We start from the raw sequence: 27,969 nt of genomic DNA, 5'->3' as shown, positions 1-27,969 counted from the left end.
TGGGTCTCTCCTGGGACACTAACTGTGTTCTGTCTTATGCTTGAGTTATTTTTGGTCTGTGTTTCATTCCTCCTAATAAACCGTGAGCTCATTCATTCATTTGGCCAGTTTCTAATGATACTACGTGCGGGGCACTATTCCATCCAGAGAGGAAGAACAGACACTTCGAGCTGTGTCTCACTAACTCTGGTCCAGTGCCGTGCCTGATTCATAGCAGGTAACTAGCGAATATTTAAATGGGCAGAAAAATGGATGGATGAACAAAGGGGAAGAGAGGAGTGTGGGGAGAGCGGGGTGAGCCATGGGGCCCTGGGGCTGTGACCACAGTGAGGAGGGCTGTAGCAAGGGGGGTTATGAGCGCATTTGAAGTTGATGAAGCTCGTGCAATTTTTATATCACCAAGGCTGACGACCGGCCTTCCGCAGGGGCTGGAGTGTGGGGAGGGTGGGGAGGGAAGCACAACGGTCGTCTCTGTTAGAAGGACGCCATCTGGCCACGAGCAGGGGCCTCTCTCCAGTTGCAGTGTGCTGCTCTCCCATGCCTAAGACTCTCGGCCGCCGTGGGACTGAACTAAGACTTTTATTCTTCTAGATCTGTTGATTTAGACTATTTTGGGGAAGGGCTTTGAATAGACAGCCCCAGGCTGAGGGTACGAGAGGGAGCCCAGGGGAAGTGCCTCTCCAGCCCTCTCCATGCACCGTGAACTTCTTCCCATTTCACTGCTAAAGGTGGGCATCTGGAGAATCAGCCAGGAGGGGAAGGGTTAAGAAAGCCTGCTCTGGGGACTGGCCCAGCCTGCATTCCTTCCTCCCGGAGATCTGCCATTCCGTGGGGCCACAGGCTAAATTTAGAGGGTGGCTAAGGTTTCTTGCTAACAGCTGCCCTGCCCCGGGAGAAGTCAGAGAAGCCACACAAGAGAGGAGAGAGCTTGGCCCCTCTCTCACTGGACGCTGTTTCTGGTCATTTTGTCTGGGTCCTGGGCCCTCGTGTGGACATCCAGGCCTGCTGGAGGTAAGTGCTTCTCCCTGGTTCTGCCCTGGTGAGCCCGACTTCAAGCAAAGGGGCAGCAGCTCTGCCCACGTGTCTGGGGCCAGCCGCCATGTTGGGACCAGCTTCGGGGGCCCTTGTGTGTCTCGGAGGCTGTGGGAGGCGCCTCAGCCAAGACCCAGACTCCAGCGGCCTCATAGGTCTCCCGGACAGAGGCTGCCGCACCTCTCCCCGTGCAGGCAACAGGTGTGTGCGTGAGCTCGCGTGTGTGTGCGCATGCGTGCCGGGGCTGGTGCCGCGTGCACACGCAGAACACCCTGCGTTCAGCAGAAAATCTAGTCTGGCACTGGGCTCTTCTTCGGCCGGTGTGGCTAAGGTCGAGGTGAAGGTCGGTTCCCCTCCCTGCCCCGCTGGCCACCCTCAGCCCCGGGTCTGAAGGTGGCGGTGAACACGGCCCTGTGCTTCCTGGAGTCCTGGTGGAGTCCCAGGCAGCTCCACCACTGTGTGAGGCACTGACCTTCCCATTCCCAGGCCCCCAAGGTGACGTTGCTGGCACTCCCCCCGCTGCCCAAAGCCTTGGGACCTGATTCCCTAACCGCCCTTTTCCCGGCCTGACAGGGGCTGACGGCTGACATGGCGTCCGGCGGGGACCCAGAGGAGGAGCAGGTGGTCCCAGACGAGGAGGATGGAGCCAGCGTGCGGGCGGTGCAGGCCCACTACCTCCGCAGTCCCTCCCCCAGCCAGTAAGTGCGCCTGCTCCACAGCCACGGCGGCCAGGGAGGGCCAGGGGCCAGAGCGAGGAAGCAGGGCTGCGGGAGCACAGGGCCACCACCCGGGCTGGTACAGTCAGGCAACAGCCAGGGCTCCATGCGTCTTCCCTGGAGAAGGACGCACGTGTACAAGCCAGCTGACCGCAGCATGGCATGTAGGGCCAGGTGGCAGTGTTTCTAGGGCACAGGGCGTAGTGGGCAGGGAAAGGGACACCATGGTCTTTGAAGGGCCAGTGGAGGCTTCCTGAAGAGGCTCTGCTGGCCCAGACCGTGCAGGTGGTAGGGACTGGTCAGGTCTGCCTTGTGTGCTTGATTCGGTGGGGCTGGGGCTGGATGTGAGGCTGACGGAGAGGGAGCAGGAGGCCAGAGGCCACCCTAAAATAGCTCTGCATCCGCCATCAGCCTTTCCAACTGGGAGATAAGTATGCCGGGGCCAAGTGGCCGGGCGCCAGGCTGATAAGCACACCCCTTCCTAGCAAGCCTCCTCACTTTATGACAAGTGATTTAAAGCTTTCTTTCCCACTGAAAGCATCAAGGATATGTGAGGATGTAGAATGACAAATTTGCATAAAATTTAAGAAAATCCATGAGAGTAAAGAAATGCCATGCTTCGCATCTGCTGAGACAGTGGTGTGTGCGCTGGTCCATCCTCTTCCGCCACAACTGATGGCAGACCTGACTCCTGGTCACAGCACTGACACCGTTCAAACTGAAGATCCCTGAGGTCTCGAGCCCACCTCCCCTTGTCTCTGGAAAGGAAGGGAAGGCCCGACTAGAGGACCTGGAGGTACGCGTGCTTCCAAGGGTCTGATTCTGCTCGACTTCAGGTCCCTGGTTCTCCTGGGGTCTTGCTGGTTCCCGTGTCCAGGGGCTTCCCTGCTGAGCAGCAGGGAGCAGGGCAGGTGCTTGCGCTGACGGGCCGAGGCTCTTTGCCCAAATGGAGCTTGCAGGCTTCTCCTGCAGATGCAGATGCTCACCATCAGGATCGAGAGGTTTCAAGCATCCCCCTCCCATCTTGTGCGCCCATAGAGTGGAGCAGCTGTGTGGCCGGGCGGGACGCTCTGTGGGTTCCGTGGTCAACGCTAGCCTTCCTAGCCAAAGGACATTTCCTTCTCACACTAAGTTCAAACTCAGGTGCCTGAGAGTCAGGAACTGAGACTCCTTCTGCCTTGTGGGTCTGCTGTTTTGAAGCTGGTCTTCTAAGGTCTCTGTGCCTACCCACATCACAAGACGAGAGAGCACGGAGACTGTCCCCGGTGGGTTGTATGGGCCAGGTCTGAAAATGATCAGCCGTGTCGCTTCCTGGTGTATATTCCATCAGCCAGCCCCCCCCCCCTTTTTTTTTTGTAAGTGGGGGGATGGGAAGTGAGTCCCACGGGCCCAGGAACAGAGGGAAGGAGTTTGCTGATCCAGAGGTCTCCACTCGGCCACAGCACCCCTCCCCTCTGGAAAGCTGTCTATATTGCTTCCCTGCTCAGGACACACAACCCCTGAAGGGTGACATCCCGGGGTCCTAGTAGGACTGCTGCATGTCTCCTCCAAAGGCTGGTTCTGCAGCGGGTGGCCATCTTCCTCAGGCCTGAGCGCAGCACCCTGTGGTCTGACCAGGTTAACTGCAAAGAAGCTCCCATCCTACCAGAGGTGGGACACAGCAGCCCCGTGACTGGTGGGCACGCCTGCCTGGTGTGAGGTCTCCTAGTGCAGCCACCATGTGACTCTCTGGGGACTCTGCTGCCATCATTCTCTTTGGCCACAGCTCCTGGTGGGTCATGCTGCAGGGTCAGAGCTGAAGCAGGGTGGGGGGCGCACCTTCTGGAGGCAGAACGGCCTTTGCAGACACTGCCTGCTGGTGGAAGTCCGGGGCTCGCTGCTGCTTTCAGGCTTTTTCCGCCTGAAGCCTTTTAAAGCTCATGGTTTCTTTGAAAGCATGATCACTTCTGGAACAGAATAGGTTTTTGAGTCTGCAGGCCGGACTGTCAGTAGCACACCCAAAGGTGCTTCCTGAATACAGCTCTCAACCCTTTCTTCCTGGTCTCGGTTACTGACAGCTTTCTTGAAAGGTACCCGAAGCTGTAGATTTGGGTGAAAATCCAGGGCGCACATCGCAATGTCCCGCGTGACTGCTGGAGAGCTTTGCAGCAGGTGTGTAACTAGCACTGGTGGGGAGAGAGTGGCCCAAAGGAGGAAAGAAAGGAGACCAAGAGCACAGAAAAAGCATGACAGATAATAAGCAAAAGGGGGACGGTGGATTTGGACCCAAATACCTGAGAGGTGGCATCACACTTACATGGACTAAATACCCGATCAGCAGACAAGGCGGCTGGGCTCATTCTTTTATAAAAGCCCACACGCTGCTTTTAAGAGTCATGCCTTAAAGAAACACAAAGCTTCATGAGGAAAGGAAGCCTACACTGCACTGCTTCGTCTCTGGCCGTGACTCCACGTTTCAGTGATAGAAAACAACCGGGGCTCACAGTCACCATTAGGCCCCAGACCAGGCCAGCAGGTCGGCTCGTATCTGCCTGGGTTGTGAGGCCTCGACTGGAAAGATTTCAAGGATGACTTTGGTGACCCGAGAGCTGGGGGCGGAACACAGAGGCCTCTTGAGACGTCTGGCAGTTTGTGCTGTGACTCACCTGGACTGTCGGCCAGAACACCTGGGATGGCCTTTCCACGAGGGCCGCTCTGGGCTTCCTCAGAGCACAGTCGCTGGTTCCAAGGGCCGCAGCCTAAAAGGCAGGCGCTGGCTTGCATGGTCTAGACGCGGGGGTCACACAGAGGCACTTCTGCTGGGCTCTTCCAGACAGGTCCGCACAGTTCCAAGGGGAGGCAACACAGACGCCACCCTGCTACCTGTCAGAGGAGGTGCCAGGTGACATCGTAGAGAACAGTGGGACGGGGGTATCGCAGCCATCGCTGAAAACCACAAGCTGCCTCGATTGTAATCACCTGTGAAGGCCAGCCAGTGAGGCTGCGTTGGCAACAGACGGGGCAGATTTCAAGACAAGCGTCCCTGGACACGGAGGGGACTTTTCACAGTGATGGAAGACACGATCGTTTTAGATATCTGTGATCTAACAACATACCTCAAAATAGGTAAAGTGAAAGATTGACAGAACTTAGGAAAAAATTAAAGTCTACACTTTTAGTTAAATGTAGTTTTTAAAAAAATCCTGAAGAATATGGAAGGGTGGCCAACACCTGTGAATGCCTCCGGAGGCTGAAGGAGGAGGGTCACGCGCTCAAGCCCAGCGACCAGGGAGGACCTGTCTCACAAAAATGAATAGAGAAAGTCTGAACAAAACTGTAAATGACACTAACCTGACGCCATGATAGAGTATCACCCAACAACAGATCAGGAGCATATGGAATATTTACCAAAGTAGATCATGTACTGGGCGATACGAAGATCAACAAATTTCTCTGATCATGGGAAAATTAAGGTGGAAATCAATAAAACAAAAAAATAATTTAAAAAATTAAATGTAAACCACGATTCAGTGCCACTTTATGCTACCAGCATACCCAAAATTAAAGACAGTGTAAAATCAGAGTGTGAGTGATGTGAACCCTGAGTCCCTGCCTGGAGAGTGGCCATCCATCCCATGGGAACTGTTTCATGGTTCCTTTGGCAGCTGAGCACAGGGCTGAACTCAGACCCTGCAGGTTCACTCAGGGCATTGCAGGGTGGGCACTGAGAAGAAGTCTTGCTGTGTGACCCAGAAGAGAAGCAACCCGCCCTTGCCAAGGATGTGAGGGTCCAACAACATGGCAGCTGCCCACAGACATAGGCCAGAGAAAGATGAACGCAGTGGCGTAGGGTTTTAAATAACTCCCTGGGGAATATGCATGCTACGAGCTGCCTGTCACTGGTGTGACCAGCTCCTGGGAGCATTGGCTGGGAAGGCCAATGGTGAATGCACACCAGGGGAGCCACTGAGGGGGAGGTTGGAGGCCAGGGAGCAGTGTGCTGATTGCACGGACTCACACAAGGTCACCCTACCCTGGACAGAGCACTTGTATGTGGGGATGTTCCGATGGCACTGGATCAGCCCTTCCAGCTATGGCTTCCCTTCCTAGGCAGGAGCAAGCCCAGCCCCAAAGACTCACGCAGCGCAAGGAAAGGGCTGAGCTGCATTGAGGCATGTCCTGCGTCCAGGAGGACTTGATGACCCTTCTGTGCGTCTGCCCCCACAGTGTTGTTATAAGGGCCTAGGTATCAATATTACGGCTGCACAGACTCCCCCCCCCACCTCTGAGTCACATCCTCAGCCCTTTTTGTTTCTCATTTTGAGACAGTGTCTCATTAAATTGCTGAGGCTGCCTTGAACTCGAGATCCTCCTGCCTTGGCCTCCTGAGTTGCTGGGATCACAGGTGTGCGTACTGTGCAGGCCCCTGAGCCTGTCAATCAGCACCACTCCCTTACTCAGAGGCCAACCCAAACTGACCCCTCAGGACTGGATCCACAGTGTTTAAAATGAGAAGACAACCCTCAGACTGGAGAAAATATTTGTAAATACCTGATAAAGAACTTGTATTCCAGAGTTTTTTTTTTTTAATCAGATATCAAAACCTAATAAGAAAACAACAATTTAAAAATGGATCAAACATTTGAACACATTCTTCACTGAAGAGGACATGTGGATAGCAAACAGCCATATGAAAAAGATGCTCAAAATCCTTAGTCATTAGAGAAATGCAAATTAAAGCCACAATTGCCATTATATATCAATTAGAATATCTAAAATTAAAAATTAAAAAGACTGAGAAGTGGAGTAGCTGAAATAATCCCATATTGCTGTTGGGAAGATAAGATGGTGCCACTGTTTTACAAATGGTCAGCTACAAAGTTAAACTGCACCTGCCTGCAAATACGCTACACCTAGGAAGGCCTTGTTCATAGAAGGAATTGTGCATTCATAGCAGCCGTGTCTGTAGTTGCCAAAACCTAGGATGCCCATCAGCCAGGAAATGGGTGGGCACATGGTGGCATCTGTCCACAGGAAAGAGAACAGAGCTGTAAGAGGCCACAGCACGGCTTCAGCGGCAGCGGTGCATCCTAGAGCGATTGTGCCGAGTGAACAAGCAGGAAGGCCGTGCTGCATCATTCTGCTCACATACAACACTAGGAAGGGCAAGCTCACCCCTCCAGTGACAGCAGATCGCAGTCACCTGGGGAGAAACCAGGCAGGCAGGGGAAGGTGCCCAGGGGCATGTCTACGGATCAGTCACAGCCTAGATTTGGTGACATTCCACGGGTGGTTATGTATGTCAAAACTCAACAGCCGGAACGTTTAAAATTAGTGCAGTTTATTTATCAATTATACCACAAAGCTGTTTTTCAAAAGTCATGAAAACAATTGGTGAAACCCTCTTGGATCAGACAGTAGAGTGTGGGAGGAACTTCATGGTGTAACTGAGACCAAGACTGAGGTCAGATCTGCTCTTGGGCTCACTGGCCACCAGAGCTCTGTGACTGATTGAACCACATCCTCGGAATACCAGCTCTACCCAGGGGCAGAGATTAAACCATGCAGAGGTACAAAGGCAGCTTAGGTATTTGACAGAGGGTGCTTCTCTCCCTTTGTCCTTCCCACAAAGGCTGTCTGATGAACCAGTCACTCTCAGGGACTCGCAATGTCGAGGCATTTTTATTCAAACAGTCCCACGTGCGATAGCTAATCCATTGCGTTTCTAATTCTGCCAAAGCAAATACTGTATTCTCAGCAACGCATCCACGTATTGTCCTGGTCCCACCCGAAGAGTCCTCCCTGCGGTTGGAAGTGCCTGAAATCCCATCCTCTTGCTCTATCTCTTTAGCGAGAGGTTTGAATCTGTGTGAACTTAAGTTACACACCAAGTCGCAAGTGCCTCTTCTCCAGACGTCACCACAAAGTAGGTGGCTTGAAAACATCCTCAGTTATTCTCTCATGGTCTGGGAGGCCAAAAGCTCACGTGCCCTCTGAAGGCCCCAGGGGCTAGCCTCCTCGTCTCTGCCCAGCTGGTGTTGGCCATGGGCGGTATTCCGGTCTCTTTCCCCACCTTCTCCATCTTCTACGCTTTTCTTATAAGGACACTTGACTTTGGAACCTATCCAAATCTAGGATGATCTCATCCCAGGATTTTCACGTAATCACATCAGCAACGACCCTTTAAAGTAAAATCATGTTGCAGACCCAGAAAGATGTGCCACTTTGGAGGCCCCTGCAGCCGAGCTCCAGCCGCCCGCAGACCTACTGTGAGCCTCCCGCGGAGGAGGACAGGGCCTTTCGAAACTTCACCAAGTGTTCCAAGGAGCTGAGTAAACCAGTCAGGGATGGAGCCTGCTTGCTGTCCTGGCCCCACCTGTAAATCTCATCCTAGGGTGAATGGAAATCTGGGCAGTGTGTGGTCAGTGGCCAGGACTGTCAGACTTGGTGACTGCCTGCTCTGGGCTCTGGCCTCAAGAACCCCAGGCCCTGTGAGTCGAACCCTGCAGCTGGGAGTTTTCCACCTCCCTGCTGGGCAATTTTCCCAGGTGGATCAGGAGATAACCTTAAATGCAAGCCCTGTGCCCCGTGGGGCAGCTTGGCAGGGCTGTCCCTTGCCCTTCACCCGCAGCAGGTCTGCCTGGCCCCCAGACAGACGGCCTGAGCATGGTGTGCTCCTGGCCTGCCTCCTCCTCCGTGGTGATCACCAGGCTCCTCCTGGGGCAGCATTGTTCCTGACTGTGTGGCTGTCCTTCCCTGGCGTCCAGCTGCTGTGGTGGGATTGGGGGACAGGAAGTGAAATTTCAGGGTGTCCACACTGCTTCCTTGGGCAATGGCTCCTCCTATCTCCCCTCTTAACATTGTTTCCTGTGAAGATTTTTCCATCTCATCCTGTTCACTGAACTTGTTGGAAACTATTTGTTAAAAATTAGTTTTCTTTAGTTCACTAACTCCTTTCCTTCCTGAGCTTTGCCCGTGTGTGGTCACTTTCTCCTAAGTACCTGGACACTTGGAAATTAGAAGAAGCTCAGAAATCTGGTTCTTTTCCACAAAAGCCAAATCAGAAAAGATGTCCCCTCTCAGGCCTCTGTCTCCATTCAGGTCCAAGAGACTGCTTGACAGGAAGTGATCAGCAGTAGGGTATCTGGTAAAGGACCCCAGTTCCACTCCATTCTGTTTCTGCACAGCCTGGCTAGTGGTTTAAAGTAGGGGCTTTCAAACTTTGCTGACTGTTCTGCAGTAGGACAAACCATTTACATCTAACTTGGAGTGGGTGTACATGAATGCACGTGTTTTTAAAATATTTTTTTAGTTGTTAATGGACCTTTATTTTTTTAAATGTTTTTCTTAGATGTAGATGGACACAATACTTTTGTTTTATTTATTTGTTTTTATGTGGTGCTGAGGTTCGAACCCAGTGCCTCACACATGCCAGGCAAATGCTCCACCACTGAGCCTCAACCCAGCCGCTGCGCACATTTTTGAGTCCCACAGAACGAAACTTATGCCTGCCGTGAATGATGCCCCATCTTCTTTCTCTCTCTTCTTCCTCCCTTCCTCCCACCCTTCTTCCTTTCCCAAGCAGAGGCACAACCCCTTGAATGGGCTCTATTATGCCGAGGGGGCCCAGCCTGGGGCTCCAAGCGGCACAGGTGTGAAGAGGGCCGCACCCCCTGCCTGGCCTGGGGAGCCCGGCGTGCTCCCCTCACGGCTGCTCTGGCAGTGCACCCTGCGGTGTTTTAGCTGCTGCTCCCCATCCCGCGAGGAGGCATACAGATCCCATGCTGCTCTGCCTCCCGCGGCTTGGACAGGGGCTTGAACGGTGGTGCCGCTGCCTTCGCATCAGCCCGAGTGTCCGTCTCATGCCTGGCTGGGCATAGATGTGGTCATAGATTGACCTCTAGGACTGCCATCTCACTGAGCTTGCAGATGCCAACAGGCACGGCAGCTCGGGGCTCTCCTCCTTCCTCCCTTCTTTTTCTGCAATCCTGCTTCTCTGCGGAAAACAGGGTCCTTGGGGGTCCAGCTGGCAAGGCCCTCTTTATTAGACTTAATACGCTGTGGCTGTGGCTGAACAATTCATGACTGTAAGGTTTACATCTCCCCTCGTGGCAGTTGGCTCCTGAAAATATTTGAAACCCATGCCCCACATTCCACGCTGGATAACGTGGGGCAGCCCAGGACACAGACCAGTGGGCTGGGGAGGAGATCTGCTCGTCACCATCCGCATTCTCAGCGATAAAGCCACCAACTTCCACACGTGCACCGGGAGGGTCTTTGCGTGTGCTTTTTGAGATTCACGAAGTTCAGTCTCTCCACCCATGAGATGGGAAATGTTTCTCAGTCATTTCTGTATTCACATTTTAATTTCAAATTCTCTCCTTATCAAACCCACAGCCTCAGGGTTTAGGTATACTTTGCAAAAAATCTCAGTAACAAGTATTTTCACTTAAAACCAAATCCTCACAATGTGAAGTCGGTGTGTTTCGGGAGGTGGACTAGGTGATGCCAAGCCGGGAGCCTCCCCACGGGGCCGTCATGCACACCTGACGGTGAGGGCACCTCCCGTGTCTGTTTGGTCGGCACCAGTGCTTGGACCACTGCTTCACACCCGAGAAAGCCTTTTTTGAATGCAGGGTCCTGGAGGCCCACGGAGGCACGAAGGAGGCTGCCGCATGGGAGAGGGGAACCCCAGGAGCCGCTGGCCAAGCCCCGCCCCAGGCCCAGAGCAGCACCGAGGTTCTCAGCGTGGATTTGTGTTGTTTTATTTTGCCTCGAACTTCGATTTACATGATCTGACCCTTAGCAAATGCAAGGATTCATATTTTATTAATAGAAATGTAAGCAAGGTAAACATAAAATTTAAAAATCCCTCAGTAAATATTGTTGACATGGAAATACGGCTCAGAATATCACAAAACGCGAGCTGCTGCCCAGGCCTGTGGGCATGGCTGCTCGAAAGCCCTGGGGCAGGCTGGGTACCCGGGCCACAGGGGCGGGCTCTGCTCACCACGTTGTCATTGTCCTGTGGTGACTTCCCTCCAGAGCAGACCGGCCGGCCAGCGCTGACGATCAGGCTCTGTCATTCTTGGGCAGGAGAACACTTAGCACCTGGAATAGCGCGGCTCCCCTGATTTACTGGGACTTAATGAATCATCCCAAAACTTAGCGACTAAAGATCATCCACCTATTTTCTCCCTTTTGTGGACAGTGCTTACCTGGGCAGCTTATCTCTGATTCACATGGCATCAGGTGGCCGGAAAGCCTGGTGGCTCCCCCTGAGAGGCTCCTCGAAGGGCTGACTGTGGCGGGAGACCAGTCCAACTTTGCCCCAGATGGGCTGGGAGTGGACCTCAGGGACAGTGCCAAGAGCCAGGCAGGGAACCTGAGCTCAGGGACCCTGAGGTGGCCGCCATGAGGTCTGGGCACGCTACCTCCCAAAACAGGATGAAAACCCAAGAATAAACAGCTTCCCTTGGGCTAGAATATTTGGGGGAGAACATTGGCATGCAGCGTGGACAGAATGGGGAAACTGTGGGACGTGGAGACTCCAGATGGCCTAGGAGAAAGGGGACAGGGTGCCCTGTGGAAACCACACTGTGTCCCAGCCAGGACCAGATTGAACCAAAGCAAGACCTTCAACGACAGGGAAAAAGTAAGCAGGGAGGCTGCAGCCACCCACATGGGCACCTGCGGGGGAATCCTGCAGCCCTCGTGACCCTGAGCCCATGCGGGAGTGGCCACGGAGTGCACGCCACTGCAGTGTGCCAGGAGGGGACCCACTCACGCCACACCTCCCTGCCACGGTGGCTGCTGCTGTGGTCCAGTTGCCATCCGGGCTGTGGCCGTGGCTTCACCTACCCCCAGCGTGTAGGGCCCGACAGGCGTGTGCTGCCACGTCACACAGGCACGTCGAGGGATCCCACCTCCATGCAGCCAGCAGAGACTGACAGGTGTGTGCCGCCACAGGCCCCGCCCCCTGGAGTAGCGGCAGAGGCTCCACCTCCACACGGCCTCCAGAGGCTGACCGGTCCCCTCTGCACCACGTGGGCTGCATGCGGGCTGCGCCACATCTAGCAGCGGTGGCGGGAGCCCCGCCCTGCACGGCCTGCCAACCTGGGCCACAGCACACCTGCCCAGGCTTACTCCAGTGGCCTCGGGCCCACGTGGCCCCCAACGGCTGACCGTCACACCACTGCTGCCATGCATCTGCCTGAACCCACGGGTGGACACAAAGAGAGCACTGCTGTATTGCCACCCCTGTGTGGCCTGCAGAAATGGGTAGGCTCTCCAACCCTGCTGCCACATGCACCACGTCCAGAGCCATCCATCACAGCGGAGGAAGCCACACGGAGACCACCGAAGCCTGCCACCTGACCCCCAAGACAGCCCCAAGAGTCTTTTACTATGAAATCCACCCTAAAAATTGGTAGAGACAACAGATCTACCAGATTTGCAAACATGAGCACAGGGTCACAGGAAGTGCAGAAAACAAGGTCACAGGGCAGCTCTATTGGAGCACTAACCTTAACAGCAGACCCAGGGGAAGAGGAATTGGTGAGGTGCTTAAATACAAATCCGAAAGAATTATTCTGAGGAAGCTCAGTGAGATACTAGAGGGCACAGACAGACAATTCAACACTGGGAAACAATCCTCAACATGCATGAGAAATCCAGCAGAGAGATCACAGAAAAGAAGCTAACAGTTCACCTCACTGAAGAGCTCAGGGAGCCAAGTAAGAGACACAGCGAGGTCATTGGCAGCAGATTAGATGGAGCAGAAGGAATTTCTAAACTCAGAGACAAAACAATAAGGGGGGGGCATTGAGTCTTACAGGACACTTTTAAACAAACATGAGAATTATGGCTGTTTGAAAGAGAAGGGGAAAGGCATAGGAAACTTATTCAGTGAGATAAAAGCTGAAGAATTCCCAAACTGTGGTAAAGATATGGACATTCAGGGGACTCTGAAAACAGCCAGAGCAAAGCTGGACACTAACAGCAGTTTTCTCAGCAGAAAACTTAGAGGCCTAGAGGAAATGGGATGTAATATGTGAAGTTCTGGGGAAAAAAATCTGCCAAACAAGAGTACTACCTCCAGACCAGCCATACTTTAGAAAAGAAGAGGAAATAAAGACTTTCTAAGATGAGCAAAAACTGAGGAAATTCGTGGCCACCAGACTGGCCTTATCAAAGATTTTTGAAGGCAGCCTGGAAGATTCCTACCATCGTGAAGCATACCAAAGTGCAAAACCCACTGGAAAAGCAGACAAACAAAAGAGAAAAAGAACCAAACCTTATCAATACAGAAAACCACTGCACCACAAGACAGAGAGAGAAAGGAAGGAAGGAAATTCAAAACAACCAAAGGAAAACTAACAGGCAACAGAAATAAATCTTTACATATCAATAATCACCTGTAATGCCAGTGGTTGAATTCTCCAATTAAAAATCAGACTGCTTGGATGGATTTAAAAAAAATAAGACCTAATCACAGGCTGCCTCTAAGAAACACTCTTCACCAGTGGACACCCACACAGAGTGAAAGTGGAGGAATGGAAAAGGCACGCCACAGAAAGGGAGCCAGGAGCAAGCCCACGACACTCACACCAGACTCCGAGCCAAAAACCAGAGAAAGAGAAAGGAAGCTACGGGGCACTTATGAGATCAATTCAATGAGAGGAAATAAGAACTGTAAACGTACAAGCACTTAATGCTGAAGCACCTGATTTCATAAAGCATGAGATCCAGAGGGAGAGATGTGCTACAGTACAGGACCTCAGCACTCCCTTCCACCAGACAGATCATCCAGACTAACATTCAACACAGAGACATCGAGTTGAACTGTACCATAGAGCAAATGGGCCCGAGAGCGTGTCACAGAGCCTTTCATCCTACAGTAGCAGAACACGCTTCCCATCAGCGCACGGAACGCTGTCTAGGTAGACCACCGCGGGTCACGAGCCAAGGCTCCTCAGACCCAACAAGCATGAAAGCACCTCGCTCATCTTCTCTGAGCACCACGGACTAACCAGAAATCAACAAGAGGAAATTGTTAGAAATTGTTCAAATTCATGGACACTAGACAACATGCCATTGAGCAATCACTAGGTCACCAAAAACCTCAAAGAGAAAGTTAAAGAATTCTTGAAGCAAATGAAAATGAAAACACAATATATCAAAACCTATGGGATATAAAAAGTACTAAGAGGGAAGTTTATAGCAATAAAGAGCCTACATTAAAAAAAAATAGAAACCTAATGATGCAGCTCACAGAACTAGAAAAGCAAGAACAAATCAAACTTAAAATTAATAGAAGGAAAGAAATAACAAAGATAAGAGTATAAATAAAGGAAATAGAGAGAGAAAATACAAAAGATCAACAAAATGAAGGGTTGTTTTGTCAAAAACATAAAATCAACCAACCCTTATTTAGACTAACCTAGAAAAGAAGAGAGAGCACCAAAGTAAATAAAATCTGGGATGAGAAAGGAGACCCTACAACAGGGAACACAGGGACACAAGGGTCACTAGGGATCATTGTGAGCAAACTGGTCGACAGATTGGAAAGTCTAGAGGAAGGGGATCCATTTCTGGACTAATACAACCTACCACAATGAACCTCAAGGGCAGAAAGCCCAAACAGACTAATAATGAGGAATGATATTGAATCAGTCATAAAGTCTCCCCACAAAGAAAAGCCTGGGATCAGCAGCTTCATTGCTTAGTTCTACCAAACTTTCAAAGAAGAACTAACATGAGTTCTTCCCAAACGATTGCAAAAAACTGAAAGGGAGGGAGTCCTTCCAAACTCACTCTTCCCAGTCCAGCATTACCCCGATACCAAAACCAGACCTGGACACAGCAACGACCAAGAAAACTAAAGACTACTGACGAACAGCCATGCAAATGTGCTCAAGAAAATACCAACAAATTGAATCCAACAGTGCATGAAAGGATCATACACCCTGATCAAGAATGATATATCCTAGGGATTCCAAGATGGATAGACATACACAAATCAATAAATAAAATGCATTACGGCAAAAGAATGAAGAACAGAGTGCAAATGATCTTCTCAATAGATACAGAAATGCATTTAATAAAATTCAACAGCTCTTCATGATGAAGAACTCTGAATTAGGCAGGGGAGGAATGAACCTCAACAGAACAAAGGCTGTGTGTGACAAACCCACAGCATCCTCGGATGGAGCAGACAAAGCTGTGAGCATCCCTCTCGGACCTGGAGGAAGACAAGGACGCTCACAGAGCAATTAGGCAAGAACAAGAAACAAAAGAATTCAAATAGGAGGGAGGAAGTCAACTTACCCCTGTCCACAGGTGGCATGATTCTACACACAGAAAAACCTACAGACTCCACCTGAACTATTAGAACTGCTAAACACATTCAGTAAGGTTTCAGTATACAAAATTAACATGCAAAAATTGACAGCATTTCTATGTTCCAAAAATATGAACTTGCTGAAAAGATATCAAGGGAGTAATCCCATACATACTAAAGAGGCTGTCCTTTCTCCTGTGCATTTTACTGGCACCTTTGTTGGGATTCAATTGGCAGCAGATTTATTCATGTGGATTTATTTCTATGTCCTCCATTTTGTTCTGTTGGTCTGTGTTGGATTTTACATAAGTACCACGCAGTCTTGGCTACTTTGGATGATAAGGTCACATTGTGCTGTCCCTCAGGCTGCATGGGCAGGTCTGGCCACATCCTGGGGAGAATTGCAGGAGAGAGCAGCAGCCTTTCTCCTCGGCCTTGCAGAGGTCAAGCACACTGACCTCCCGTGGGTGGACTCTAGTGTTGCAGGAGTTACTTCAAGACAACCATTCTGCCCATCAGTTCACTTTAATTCCATTCGGGTTCATCTTAGCCCAAGTCAACTTTGTTCAGTTAGACTCGACTTGACCTCACTGAGCTCCATCAGCCCATCCACGCTCTCAGCAAGTTTTTCTGAAGTACTCTTCTGTCTCGGCATCTATATCGGGCCTCGGGGCTTGGGTGGCTTCCACCCGTGGCCTCACTTCTCTGTTCTGACCTGAGTGGTATCGGGGCATTGTGGTGAAGAGACTTACAGCAAGACTTAGAGCAGGGCTGCCCATGTCTGCTACCGAGACTGCCCAGGGGAATTTTCTCAACCTGTGTGAGTCACTGTTTCTTCATTGTAAAGCAGGAATAGTAATGCCTACTGTGTGGGAAATTTGTCAGGATTAAATTCATAGACGGCACTCAGAAATGGTATCCATTAAATCTTCCCACTTCTCTGGTCCTAAGGAAAGATTAAGAAACACACGTGTGTATGTACACACACACACACACCAAAGCTGATTCAAAACACAGGAAGCAGAGCCCACTAGGAAGGCGTCCACGGGGACCCACGTGGGGGCCTAACCCTTGTCTCTTCCCATGCTTCTTAAGGGTCCCTTTGGAGGCCGCCACTGAAGTTCTTTTGGAAAACAGCCTTGACCTTGCTCCAGGTCACTGGATGGCGTCCCTTTACTCAGTCTGGCCCTTGGCATTCCCCTGGGCCTGGCTTGTTGTTAGTCCACCCCCACAGGAGCAGGAAGAAGACCAGGAAGAGAGGGGATGGCCGCAGGCTGCCCAGCCCACCAACCCAGGAGAACCCAGAGGAGGCACCGTTAGGGTCATCCCGCACTGTTGGTAGCAGAGGCAAGAGCCACTGGACCTCTAGGAAGGGGAGGCCATGTCAGGGCAGGTCCCCCAACCCCAGGATACAGCCTCCCCCACAACCCAGCCTGGCACGTCATCTAAGATCAGCTCACCCGGGTGGCTCGCTCTGACAGGCTCCTGGGGTCAGGTCCCTGCGGTGCTGCATCCCTGCAGTTCCCGAGGCCCGGCAGGCCTTCCTCCTGCGTCTCGTGGTTTCCCACTGGAGGCTCACGCCAGGTCTAGGCTGCGCTCAGACAAGGGCGCTTGCCCTCGGGCTGCACAGGGTCACTCACCTGCATGTCCTCCTCTTTCAGGTTCTCAGTGGTCTCGGACGCAGAGACGGAGAGCATTTTCATGGAGCCCATTCACCTCTCCTCAGCTGTGGCGGCCAAACAGATCATCAGCGAAGGTGACGCTGACGTGGCGGGCCCTGGGTGGGTGGAGGGCCCCACCCTGGGAGGCCCTGGCCTGTGCTTCCCAGCGCTGCCTGTCCATTCAGGAGAGCCGTGTGAAGAGGGCAGAGCTGCCAAGCCACTGTGGCTTCCCGACGGAAGGCAGCCCAAGCTGCCCCAGGCCCCCCGCCCCGTTCAGCCGTTTCGGTTGACTTCAAGGGTCATGGGCAGGGTTAGGGTTAGGGTTAGGGTTAGGGTTAGGGAAAGGGCCAGGAGGAGGCCTGTGGGCTTCGTGTTCTTGTGAAGCCTCGGATAATTGGAATAATTTGGAAAATTGATCAGGCAGGGAGGTGTACTCTAACCAAGGTGAGGTGTGGGCCAGAGGCCCAGGGAAAGCAGGAGGGCCAGGTGAGGGACTGGGACATTTGTAAACTGGAAAGGGAGGAAATCAAAACAACACTGCTTGCATAGCCCAGGAAGACAGTGCTGTGTCTCCTCCTGAGGCCTGAGGCCTGGTCGAGCTCCCTCCTCTGCTACTTTACCTTTGCATTTGTATGAGGCCCCAGGGAGCCAAGGGAGAAACCCCAGCGGTGGGGAGCAGTGGGCCACTTGTCTGTTTTAAGCAACGCAGAGCTCTGGCGTGGCAGTCTTCTTCCCGCTTTTGAAACAGAGATCAGAGAACGTGTAGAGCCAGGGCCGGCTGGAGCTGCACAGGGTGGGCACCGCACACTTCAGACAGAAGCAGAATCCTCCACGCAGGGCCCAGGCGGAGCCGGACCCCCTGGTCTCCCAGGCCTAGAACAGCGGCCCACTTCAGACACCCGCCAAAGGAGGCTGCTCATCCTGTGGCGGCTGCTGGAGGCTGCCCCCCAGGGAGGAAGTGGTGCAGGCCAGTGGTGTCCAACACGGGGACACGCCTCTTTCTTTCTTCCTCTCTCCTCCAGTCATGTGGCTGCCCAGAGAGGAATAGGTTCCCCTATTCCTGCCTACCTTCTTAGAGAAGGACAGCATCTTGCTCGGTGGCCACCCACCCATTTGCTAGATTGTGAGCTGGTGTACTATCAAGAGATAAGGTCAGCTCAGAAGGTGAGTCAGATCTGAGCTGGCCTGGAATTTGAGCTTCTCTGACCTGGTGTCAGAAAGACACTGGGTCCTGGTTTGAGATTGCCACGGGAGCTCATGGCAAACTCGGGCCACCTGTCTGGGGTCTGGACAGCTGAGGACCTGTGCTCAGGCTACGGCGTGGGGAGACGGATACTAACCGCAATAAGTTAAAAGGAACCCAATCAGATAGCGCGGCGGTCGTGACTCCTGAAAGCTTTACTCTCCCAGGGTTATTTGCATTCCACGTGTAAGGGCATCCAACTAGCAGAGGAAACCGAGTTAGGGAAGAAATCGTTCATTCATTTGATAAATAATTCCCAACACCCACCTCATGCTGGGCACCTTAGGAGACAATAGTGTGAATCAGACAGACCCTAGTTCTCAGGGACTCTGGTCTACACTGTTAGCGGCCAGCTTTAGAGAAACCAAGGAGAGAATAAGGGACCCAGCTTGCTTCCCGTCACCCATGCCCACCTGCAGCTGACCCTGACCACAGTGTCCAGCCGCTAGAGAGAGCCACCCGGGCCCTACTAAGTCCATCCTGGCAGATCCCACTGGCATTCAGCTCACGCCCAAAGTCCTGAGCAAGCTGGCCAAGAGCAAGTTCTCCCAAGGAACAGGGAGGGCTGTGGTGTCCCCACTCCCTGATGCCAATGCCACCTGCCCCTCTAGAGCTCAAGCCTCGGGGGCTCAGAGCAGGTGCAGAGTGTCCGGGCATGCTGGAGTCTGCAGAGCAGCTGCTGGTGGAGGACCTGTACAACCGGGTCAGGGAGAAGATGGATGACACCAGCCTCTACAACACCCCCTGTGTGCTGGACCTGCAGCGGGGCCCTGGCCCAGGACCGCCAGGAGGCCCCCCTGGAACGAGGTGGACGAGGTCTGGCCCAATGTCTTCATAGCTGAGAAGTAAGTGCGACCGATGGGGACACGACCCTGTGATCTCCCCCTCGGTTAGTGCCTGGGAGAGAGGACATTCCTTCCGCTTCCCCAGGTCCCGGTGCTCGCCCACGGAGGCTGCCTGACCACGTGCCCTGCCCCAGCCGTGGAAAAGACTCCCCACCACCCACACGCAGATCCCCAGGCTCCCCGTTCTAGCTTTGTCCCTCCGGTGCCTCCTCGGGGCCTCCATTCCTGACAGACACCACCTCCACCATCTCTTGACATCCAGAACCTCCATCTGACAGACAGCAGGAGCCCTGGACAGTGCTGGTCTGCACGTGTGTGCCGACACTTGAGAAAGTGTGCGCCACAGTGAGAGGGAAACTGGTTACAGGAGAGTGCCGGGTGCTCTTGAGTAAGGTAGAGGGGTGTGTGTGTGCACGCGCGTGTGCGGCATAAACAGCAGGCTAGAAAGAAAAGTGATAGCATGTTAACGATGTGTCTCTCTGGGAAGTGGTTTTACAGGGGGCTTTAGTTTTCTTATCTAGGTTCCTACGTGTTTTACAAGTTTCCTAGACATTGATTGTCTTTATAATCAGAAAAATGTTATTTTTAAAAAGGTTATTAGTGGTTTCCAAAACAAAAACAAAACAACTCATTTACATTCTATCCCTCCAGGGTCTTGCCGGTGCATAATTGGTACCAGCAGGTTAATTTGTGAAACTAGTTTTTGCTGATCCGCTGCCTACTTAACGGATGTGCTCCCAACGTAATTGCCGCATATCCACAAGCATAGAGGGCCCTGGGCCCTGGAGGGTGGTGGGGGAGAGCTTTGAACAGGAGGTCCGAACTCCTTCCCACAGTGCCTGGTGCCTGGAGCCTAATGCCCAGGGTACGCACAGGATCCTCCCTGCTCTAAACAGACCCGCACATCCAGAAGTGCTTGCCCGTGGCCATCAGGCATCTCTAGCTGCCCCAGTTGAAGGCCCTGCTTCCCCCCAGGCAGGCCTGTGCTCAGGGCTCTTCAATCAAACCCCTCAAATTCAGCTGCAGCACAAAGAGCTCGAAGACACTGGGTCCTGTTCCGTCTTTTCTTCTTTCACAGTCTTGGGTGGTTGTTCATTTTTATAACCTTCAACTGAGAGTTAAGATCGCTGCCCTTAAGGTTGCTGTAAGAAAATAAGATAATGCACATGAAGGGATCTGGGAATACAGCGTGTGTTATCCACGCACAACACCCCTCACGCTTTGTCTGCCAATTTTGTGCTTTGGTGAAGGTGCGTCCCAAGGCATGGGGTTTGTAACCAGAGAACCCTGGACCACCCTAGAGGCTCCTTGCACCCCAGCCTGCTCTCCTCATCCCGCCCTTCCCCGTCCAGCTCCATCTCTTCTCTCTCTCTTGTGCTGCAGCCAGGTCATGACCTTTAAATAGGGGTGCTCATAGTGAGCCCCAGACCTCCAGGGGACAGGTGGGGGCACTCACCCTGCTGTTCCCCAGCCCAGAGGCAGGCTGGCCATCTTGGTGGTAGCACAGCTCTCTAGTTCGGCTCCAGCAAACCATGCCCGCGCTCCCCGCAGGAGCGTGGCTGTGAACAAGGGGAGGCTGAAGAGGCTGGGCATCACCCACATCCTGAATGCGGCGCATGGCACCGGCGTCTACACTGGCCCTGAATTCTACACTGGGCTGGAGATCCAGTACCTGGGCGTGGAGGTGGACGACTTCCCCGAGGTGGACATCTCCCAGCACTTCCGCAAGGCTGCCGAGTTCCTCGATGAGGCACTGCTGACCTACAGAGGTGAGGGGCTCAGCTGGCTCCAGCTGCTGGAACCCCGGGAGAAGCAGGTGGGGAATGCTAGGAGGCAGCCTGGCTGTCCAGAGGGAGTTGATCAACACAGAGGCTTCTCCAGGAAGTGCAGGAGGGACAGGATGGTCACTGTTGGGCAAGTAATTCTTGAGGGCCTAATACATGCAGGTCTGTTCTAGGCGCTGCAGCAATGGAGGGAGAAGCTAACACCTTAACAATGGGACAGGAGGTGACGCGGGAGGGTGGGAAATGTCCGGTGGTGGCGAGTGCAAGGCAGGGGTGCTCCTGGGCTGACCGGCTCCTTGGAGAAGCCATCTGGGAGGTCTTTCTGAGGGCCTGTAACCCAAGTGCTACTGCCCTGGTCCCTGCAGGAAGTGACATGGGAGTAGCCACAGGAGAGCCTGGGTATCTATGTGTCTCCAGGAGGACAGGCTAGGGAAAGGGCAGTGCGCCACAGCATGCAGCCAGAGCGCTGGGTTGTGGCCCAGACCCTGAGTCTGAGTCCAAGATTGTTAGGCTTTTACCACCTGAACTGGGGCTATTTTCCTTATCACGGGGAACCCCAGTTTTCTTAAACATAGAACAAAGGTCAAAACATCTAATTCTAATGTTGCCATGAGGAAAAAAAATCTTTAATACTAGGGTTTACTTAGCACAACACCCAGCACTCAGTAAGTGCCTAAAAAGTCATAGCCATTATCATAATCAACAGCATGTCAATGTTCCTGTCACCACCAACAGCAAGGACAGGTCATGTCTAACTGGATATGCACACAAATAACCTGTGTACACGTGTAAATACGCAAATGCATGTGCACGTACACACACCCACCCACACACACACACACAATCCCCTGTGTTTAAAAACACGGGCCTTTGACCCACTGGGATTAGATGTGTGTGTCTAGGGTCTGTGGAAGGGGCCTGTTTCTTCCCTTGGACCTGGACAACAAGGCTGACCTCCCTGTGGAGTGGGAGCCAAGAGCAGCAGACACAGGGCGGGCGGCAGGTCCTGCAGCATCCCAGGGTAAATGAGGCTGGAACTCTTCCCAGAGCCACAGGAGAGCTGGTGGAGAGGGCAGGAGGGAGGAGCTGGGGCTCCAGCAGGAAGCTCCCTGCTGGTGTTCATGAGGGACCAGTCGCATGCCCCAGACTGCTGCTGAGGGGGCCTCTCCTCTCCCTCCAGCCTTGGGCAGAATAGGGCCGCGCCCCCACTCTGGCTGCTGCCTTTGTGGGTCGTCTCCTTGGTGAAGGCCCCTACCCTAGAGCCTCTGCTCTGTGGCGTCCTCTGCTCACACCAGTTGCTAACAAGGAGGAGGGCAGAGGGCACCCTGACCCCTCAGGCAGTCCTGTTATTTACTTCAACAGTCCTGGGAGCTGAGACCCTGGTGCCTGGTGACTTGGCCAGAGTGTAGCAATTGAGATTCCCTTGGTTGCTAGTCGGCAGAAAACCACCTCGAGCTCCTCCACAGCAGCAGAGGCAGCCAATGCAAGGCCACAGGAAGGAACCCAGAGATGACAGGGGAGTGGCACGCAGGTGGCCAGGAGCAAGGATGGACCAGCACTCTTGGCTCCCATCTTTGCTCGCTTCCCCAGGTAGCAAACGAAGGCCTGGCAGTAGCCAGTTTCTGTGGGTTTCTACTCACGAGCCGTCCCTCAGGCTACCCAGGCTCCTCAGAGGACCAGATGACTGACAGGAGGACAAGGGGGCCCCGAGCTGGGGGGAGGAGTGAGACAGGGCATAGGTAGCCGTGGTCTTTACCACCTGGATTCTGCCCTCCTGTGTCCCTCAGTGGTCACTGGATTTTGGAAGAGGACCCTTCAGCACTGCTGAGCCTCAGCGCCCCCATCTCGGTCTCTGACCCTGTGACAAAGACATGACCCTCACTGGCACAGATAGAATAAGACTCGCCTTCCATCTCAATCAGATAGGAGTCCTAGCCGATCGTTAAACATCCCGAAGACTGGTGGCAAATAGACTGGTGACAGCCAGGGAGAAGGTCTCCAGGGTCCAGTCTGCATTATAAGCAAGCATTAGAGGGCAGCTGTAGAGGTGAGGCTATCACAGTTCAACAGAGGCAGAGCAGGAGGGCAGGCAGCAGATGACTGATGTGCCGCACGGTGGGTCAAGACCTGCAAGAGCTCCGCAGACTGCAGGAGTGGGTTACAGCCACAGAGCCCTGGCAGGGACGGTGCTCGGGAAGGGAGGCGGGACTTAGTCACCTTGTTTAAGTGTCACAGATTCCAGTTGATACAAAAGAGGACTTGAGCTCCTCGTGGGGCGTGTCCACCTGCACTGCAAGCTTGGGATGGGGCTGTGGTTTAGACATGGTTCGAGTGTCCCCCCGCACTTCATGTCCTGGAATTGAGTCCCCTTGTGAGGAATTAAGAGGGTGGAGACTTAATCAGACTGTGATGTCTAGGACCTCTGGGGGGTGACTAGGGCTAGATGCAGCCATTAGGGTGGGGCCCTCACGATTGAGCCCTGGGAACTTTAGGAAGGGGAAGAGATGAAGACAGACATGAATGCATGCTCCCTGTCACTTGCCCTGTGATGCTCTGCACTGCCTTGGCCCTCTACCAGCAGAAAGGCCATCACCAGATGAAGCCCCTAGGTGTAGCACTTCCAGAACCATAAGCTCAATAAACAATTTTTCTTATAAAGAAGCCTGCCTCTGGTATTTCATATAGTAGTGAACAGCTGGCTAATACAGAATGAGTGAACGGAGGCCATGCAACTAGAGTAGGTGGTGAGGGTCACACCTACTCTATGCCATTCAGTCCAAACCTGACATGCCTCACGCCATCCTAGACCCAAACTCCTCAGAGGGAAACTGATCCATTCAGCTCTCTACCAAGAGGAGAGTGGCTAGAATAGCACAGAAATATGAGAAAAAAGTTTGAATAATGATTGAAAGACACAGAATAGCTAGAAAAAAATCTTTAGGGAAGAATATGATAGCTGTCTTCTTAAGGATTTTGCACATAAGATTTGGAGCATATAGATGTAGTCATTATTGCATCCAGAATGTCAGATTAGGAGTGCTATTCTCTATTCCGGACGCCTGTTGCACTGTTATGCTTTGCCCTACCATATGAAATAATTTCCAAAACTCGCGTGACCCAGCATGAACGAGGTGTGTGTCTGTGAGTCAGAAAGCTCCAGATGGCAGGAAGCATCCTGCAGAGGCTGGATGATGGCCAGGGCGATCCCAAGCTTGAACTGACCAGTGGTGCTCTTCAGCCCTGAAATCTACTCTGATTCAGGGACTCGGGTGGATCACAACGGCACATGAGCCAAGCAGGCCCAGGGAGCCACCATCACATCATGCCTCTCGTGTGTTCTATTTGCAGGGAAAGTCCTGGTCAGCAGCGAAATGGGCATCAGCCGGTCAGCAGTGCTGGTGGTGGCCTACCTGATGATCTTCCACAACATGGCCATCCTGAGGGCCTTGATGACCGTGCGCAAGAAGCGGGCATCTATCCCAATGACGGCTTCTTGAAGCAGCTGCGGGAGCTCAACGAGCGGCTGATGGAGGAGAGGGAGGAGGACTGTGGCCCGGAGGGAGCCGGCGAGGACTCTGGGAGCACGCTCGGGGCGCGCGTGCCCGCTTGACGGTGGAGGAGGAGGATGACGCCACCAGCCACCTCAGCGGCTGCTCCCTGGGGAAGGCCAGCCAGGCCTCCAAGCCCCTCACCCTCATTGATGAAGAGGAGGAGGAGCAGCTATATGAAGAGTGGAAGAGGGGCCAGGGCCTGCCAGCCGGCAGGGCAGCCGGGGCTGGACAGCGCCCGCGCTCGGCTTCCTGGCGCCAGAGCAGCCAGGAGCAGGAGCAGGAGCAGGAGCAGGAGCAGGAGCTCGGGGACCAGGCGTGGAGAGGCTCGTCCAGGAGTGGCAGAGCCGGAACGAGCGGTACCACGCGCAGGGCCACCAGCGGTGGGCTCTGGAGGAGCAGGAGGAGGAGGAGGAGAGCAACTGCGGGCGACGGCGCAGGCGCACCCTGAGCCAGAGCAGCTTCTCGGAGAGCGAGAGCGCGCTCAGCCGCGAAGCGCCGCGGTCCTGCGGCAGGTGGAGCTCAGCTGCCCGAGCCCAGGGGCCCGGCGCCGCTCGGACTCTGTGTCCACCGAGAGCACCTGGGACGTGTGGACGAGAGGCTGCTGGAGATCGAGAGGGAGGCCGCCCGGAGGTTCCGCTCCAGGAGCCGGAGGGAGGAGGCGGACGCGGGCTCGGAGCCCGGGAGCAGGGTGCCTGAGGACGACCAGGAGAGCGTGGCCTCCGAGGCCAGCTCCTTCTACAACTTCTGCAGCAGAACAAGGACAAGCTCACTGCCCTGGAGAGGTGGAAGATTAAGAGAATCCAGTTCGGGTTTCACAAGAAAGACCTGGAGGCAGGAGATGGCGGCGGTGAGCAGGGCGCGGAGGCTGCTGCGGCCGAGCGCAACCCCTCCGACGTCAATCTGACGGCCTACCAGGCCTGGAAGCTGAAACACCAGAAGAAGGTGGGCAGCGAAAACAAGGAGGAGGTGGTGGAGATGAGCAAGGGAGAGGACGTGGTCTTGGCCAAGAAGAGACAGCGGAGGCTGGAGTTGCTGGAGAGAAGCCGGCAGACGCTGGAGGAGAGCCAGTCCCTGGGGAGCTGGGAGGCGGATGGCTCAGTGGCCTGGCGGGAGCATCCCCCTGTCTGCTCTCTGCTCCGCAGCCTCCTCAGTCAGTGCTAATGGGGACACCGCGTCTGTATTCAGCACCCAGAGCCACCAGTCCGGCCCGTCCCAGGCTGCAAGCAGCGTAGGGGGATACTCCGCCGCCAACCCCAGCACACCCCTGCCTAGCCTGCCAGTGGGGCCTGGGGACACCATTTCCATCGCCAGCATCCAGAACTGGATTGCCAACGTGGTCAGTGAGACCCTGGCTCAGAAGCAAAGCGAACTGCTGCTGTCGTCTCGCTCACCATCCATTGCAAGCATGAAGGCAGCGCCTGCGGCCAGCTGCCTGGGGGACGACCAAGTCTCCATGCTCAGTGGACAGAGCGGCTCCTTCCCGGGTGACCGCCTGCTGTCTCAGAGCCAGGCAAGACCTAGCGGCGACACGCAGTCCGTGCTGTCCTCCGGCAGCTCACTGAGCTCACGGGCTGAGGGCACGGGGAGCAGAGCGCAGGGGGCCAGCAAGCCCGTCTACAGCCTCTTTGCTGACAGCGTGGACCTGAAGGCGCTTGGCCGGAAGGAGAGGGAGATGCAGGTGGAGCTGAGGGAGAAGATGTCCGGGTATAAAATGGAGAAGCTGGCCTCGGACAACAAACGCAGCTCCCTTTTCAAGAAGAAGAAGGTCAAGGAAGATGAGGATGACGGCGTGGGTGACAGGGATGGCGAGGCAGACAGTGCCATAGGGAGCTTCCGAAACTCTTCCCGCAGTGACTCCCAGAAGCCTGACACGGACACCTCCTCCTCCCTGGTGGTCTCTAATTGTCCAGGGAGTGGCAGCAGAGCTGGCAAGGACGTGGACAGCAGCATCAGTAAGTGGCTCAGTGGCCTCAGGGCAGAGGAAGACTCTCCTCCCCAGAGTGACTGGTCGGGAAGCTCCCGGGGGAGGTACACCAGATCTTCCCTGCACCGGGAGACTGAGTCCAAATCCTCCAGTTACAAGTTCTCCAAGTCCCGGTCCGAGGAGCAGGACACCTCCTCCTACCGCGGCGCGGACGGCAGCTCCGTAAGGAGCACGTCTCGCTTCTCCGCGTCCTCCGCCAGGGAGGGCAGGGAGACACACGAGTTCAGGTCCACCTTCAGCGAGACCTCCAGCTCCCGGGAGGAGAGCCCAGAGCCCTACTTCTTCCGCCGGACCCCGGAGCCCTCTGAGGGGGAGGAGTCCCCAGAGCCACGGCGCTCAAACTGGGCGAGGCCCAGGGACTGGGAGGATGTGGAAGAGTCCTCCAAGTCGGACTTCTCTGAGTTTGGAGCCAAGAGGAAATTCACCCAGAGCTTCACCAGGTCCGAAGAAGAGGGCGAGAAAGAGAGGACAGAAAACAGAGAGGAGGGGAGGTTTGCATCTGGGCGGCGGACCCAATATCGGAGAAGCACAGACAGGGAGGAAGAGGAGGAGATGGACGACGAAGCCATCATTGCTGCTTGGAGACGCCGGCAAGAGGAAACTAGGACTAAGCTGCAGAGGAGGAGGGAGGACTGAGCAGGCCGGGCCCACTCGCTGCTCGGCTCAGGCTCAGGCTCAGGGCTCACACTGCCACCACCCATCACGGGGTGAGGATGCAGAGAGGATCTGCCCAACAGGCAGAGCCGAAAGTGCCCAAGGTGGAAGGATACGGAGGTGCATTGGTGGGAGGAGAGGAGCCAGGGAGGCGAGCTCCATGCTGGACTAGCTCAGGCCATTTCTGGTGGTCCAAGGCCCTCTATGCTTGGTGCCTCACTTACGACGTATTTGATAGTTTTTCATTCTGGTCTGGAGAGGTGGGCTTGACAAGGAACGTACGTCCAGAAGGTAATGAACTCAGGACTTGGTTCTGTTCCTCTGTCTTGAAGCAAGTCTGACCTCTTTCAGCAATGCTCAGCTCTGGTTGTTTCTTTTAATGTCTTGATCTCCATTAAATTGTATGTTGTCAATCTTTCTTCTTCATTCTGTTCACTTTAGCTCTTTAGATGTTAGGGGAAACTCCCTTCAGAAATCACAGGTGGGTTTTTATGGACCAGCCCCACCTTGTTTCCACAAGAGCTGTGACTCCGGACAATGCCACCATCATCTTGTTACTAAGTAATAATGGAAGATTCAGTCCAGGATGCAGTGCAGCTGAGAGGCTGTCCCAGGATCCTCCCAGGATCAACAGAAGGAAGCAGGGAAAGAGTGAGTTTTGTTGTGTGAGTGGCAAGGTCTCAGGTAAGAAGGTCCCCTGTGGAATGTCAGGAACACAAAAATGGAGTCAGAGGGCGACAGGAAAGGCCCAACACAACCAGACAGAGGGGAGTCTTCACAAAACCTCGTGGCCACCTTGCTCAGCTTTCTTGAAGGATCACTGGATAATGACCGTGTGCTTGGTCCTTCCACACCTGTGGATGGGCTGAGTTGGTGAGGAGTCTTTACCCTTTTCCCCAAGGCACTTCTGCCCCTAAAACACAGGTTGGCTTGCTGAAGCGAGCAGACTCTGAACGCCTTGGAGCCCCCCTGGTGGGCTGGGTTCTGCAGTTCTGTCCAGCTGCAGTACCTTGCAGGATTTGAAGACAGGCCTGTGCCGTGTGGGGAGCAGAGATGTCTTGATTAATCACAAAATCCACCTCAGGGACACAGCTGTCAAGGACGCGGTTATTGGGAGGGAAGGAGTAAGGAAGAACCCACAAATGGGCAAATGGTAACTAGAGACCCAGCGATCCCTT

The 27,969-nt window shown here is 54.0% G+C and overlaps 1 protein-coding gene across 1 annotated transcript; it reads left to right on the top strand.

The window, feature by feature from the left end:
- The first annotated feature begins 127 nt into the window (after positions 1-127).
- Positions 128-27,209, top strand: Styxl2 (serine/threonine/tyrosine interacting like 2). The gene is given in 16 exon segments (XM_047521406.1): positions 128-217; positions 879-1,011; positions 1,606-1,730; positions 16,731-16,825; positions 18,585-18,739; positions 18,741-18,773; positions 18,775-18,818; positions 20,370-20,587; positions 23,951-24,070; positions 24,073-24,201; positions 24,204-24,466; positions 24,469-24,639; positions 24,642-24,741; positions 24,744-24,902; positions 24,905-25,263; positions 25,265-27,209. Coding segments are annotated over 14 exon segments (3,465 nt in total). The 5' UTR covers positions 128-217; positions 879-1,011; positions 1,606-1,620; the 3' UTR covers positions 26,774-27,209.
- The last annotated feature ends 760 nt before the right edge of the window (positions 27,210-27,969 follow it).

This window comes from Sciurus carolinensis, chromosome 12 (assembly GCF_902686445.1).
Source record: "Sciurus carolinensis chromosome 12, mSciCar1.2, whole genome shotgun sequence".
Lineage (NCBI taxonomy): Eukaryota > Metazoa > Chordata > Mammalia > Rodentia > Sciuridae > Sciurus > Sciurus carolinensis.
Note: the sequence above shows the minus strand (reverse complement) of the source record. Positions and strands in the feature narration are given on the sequence as shown.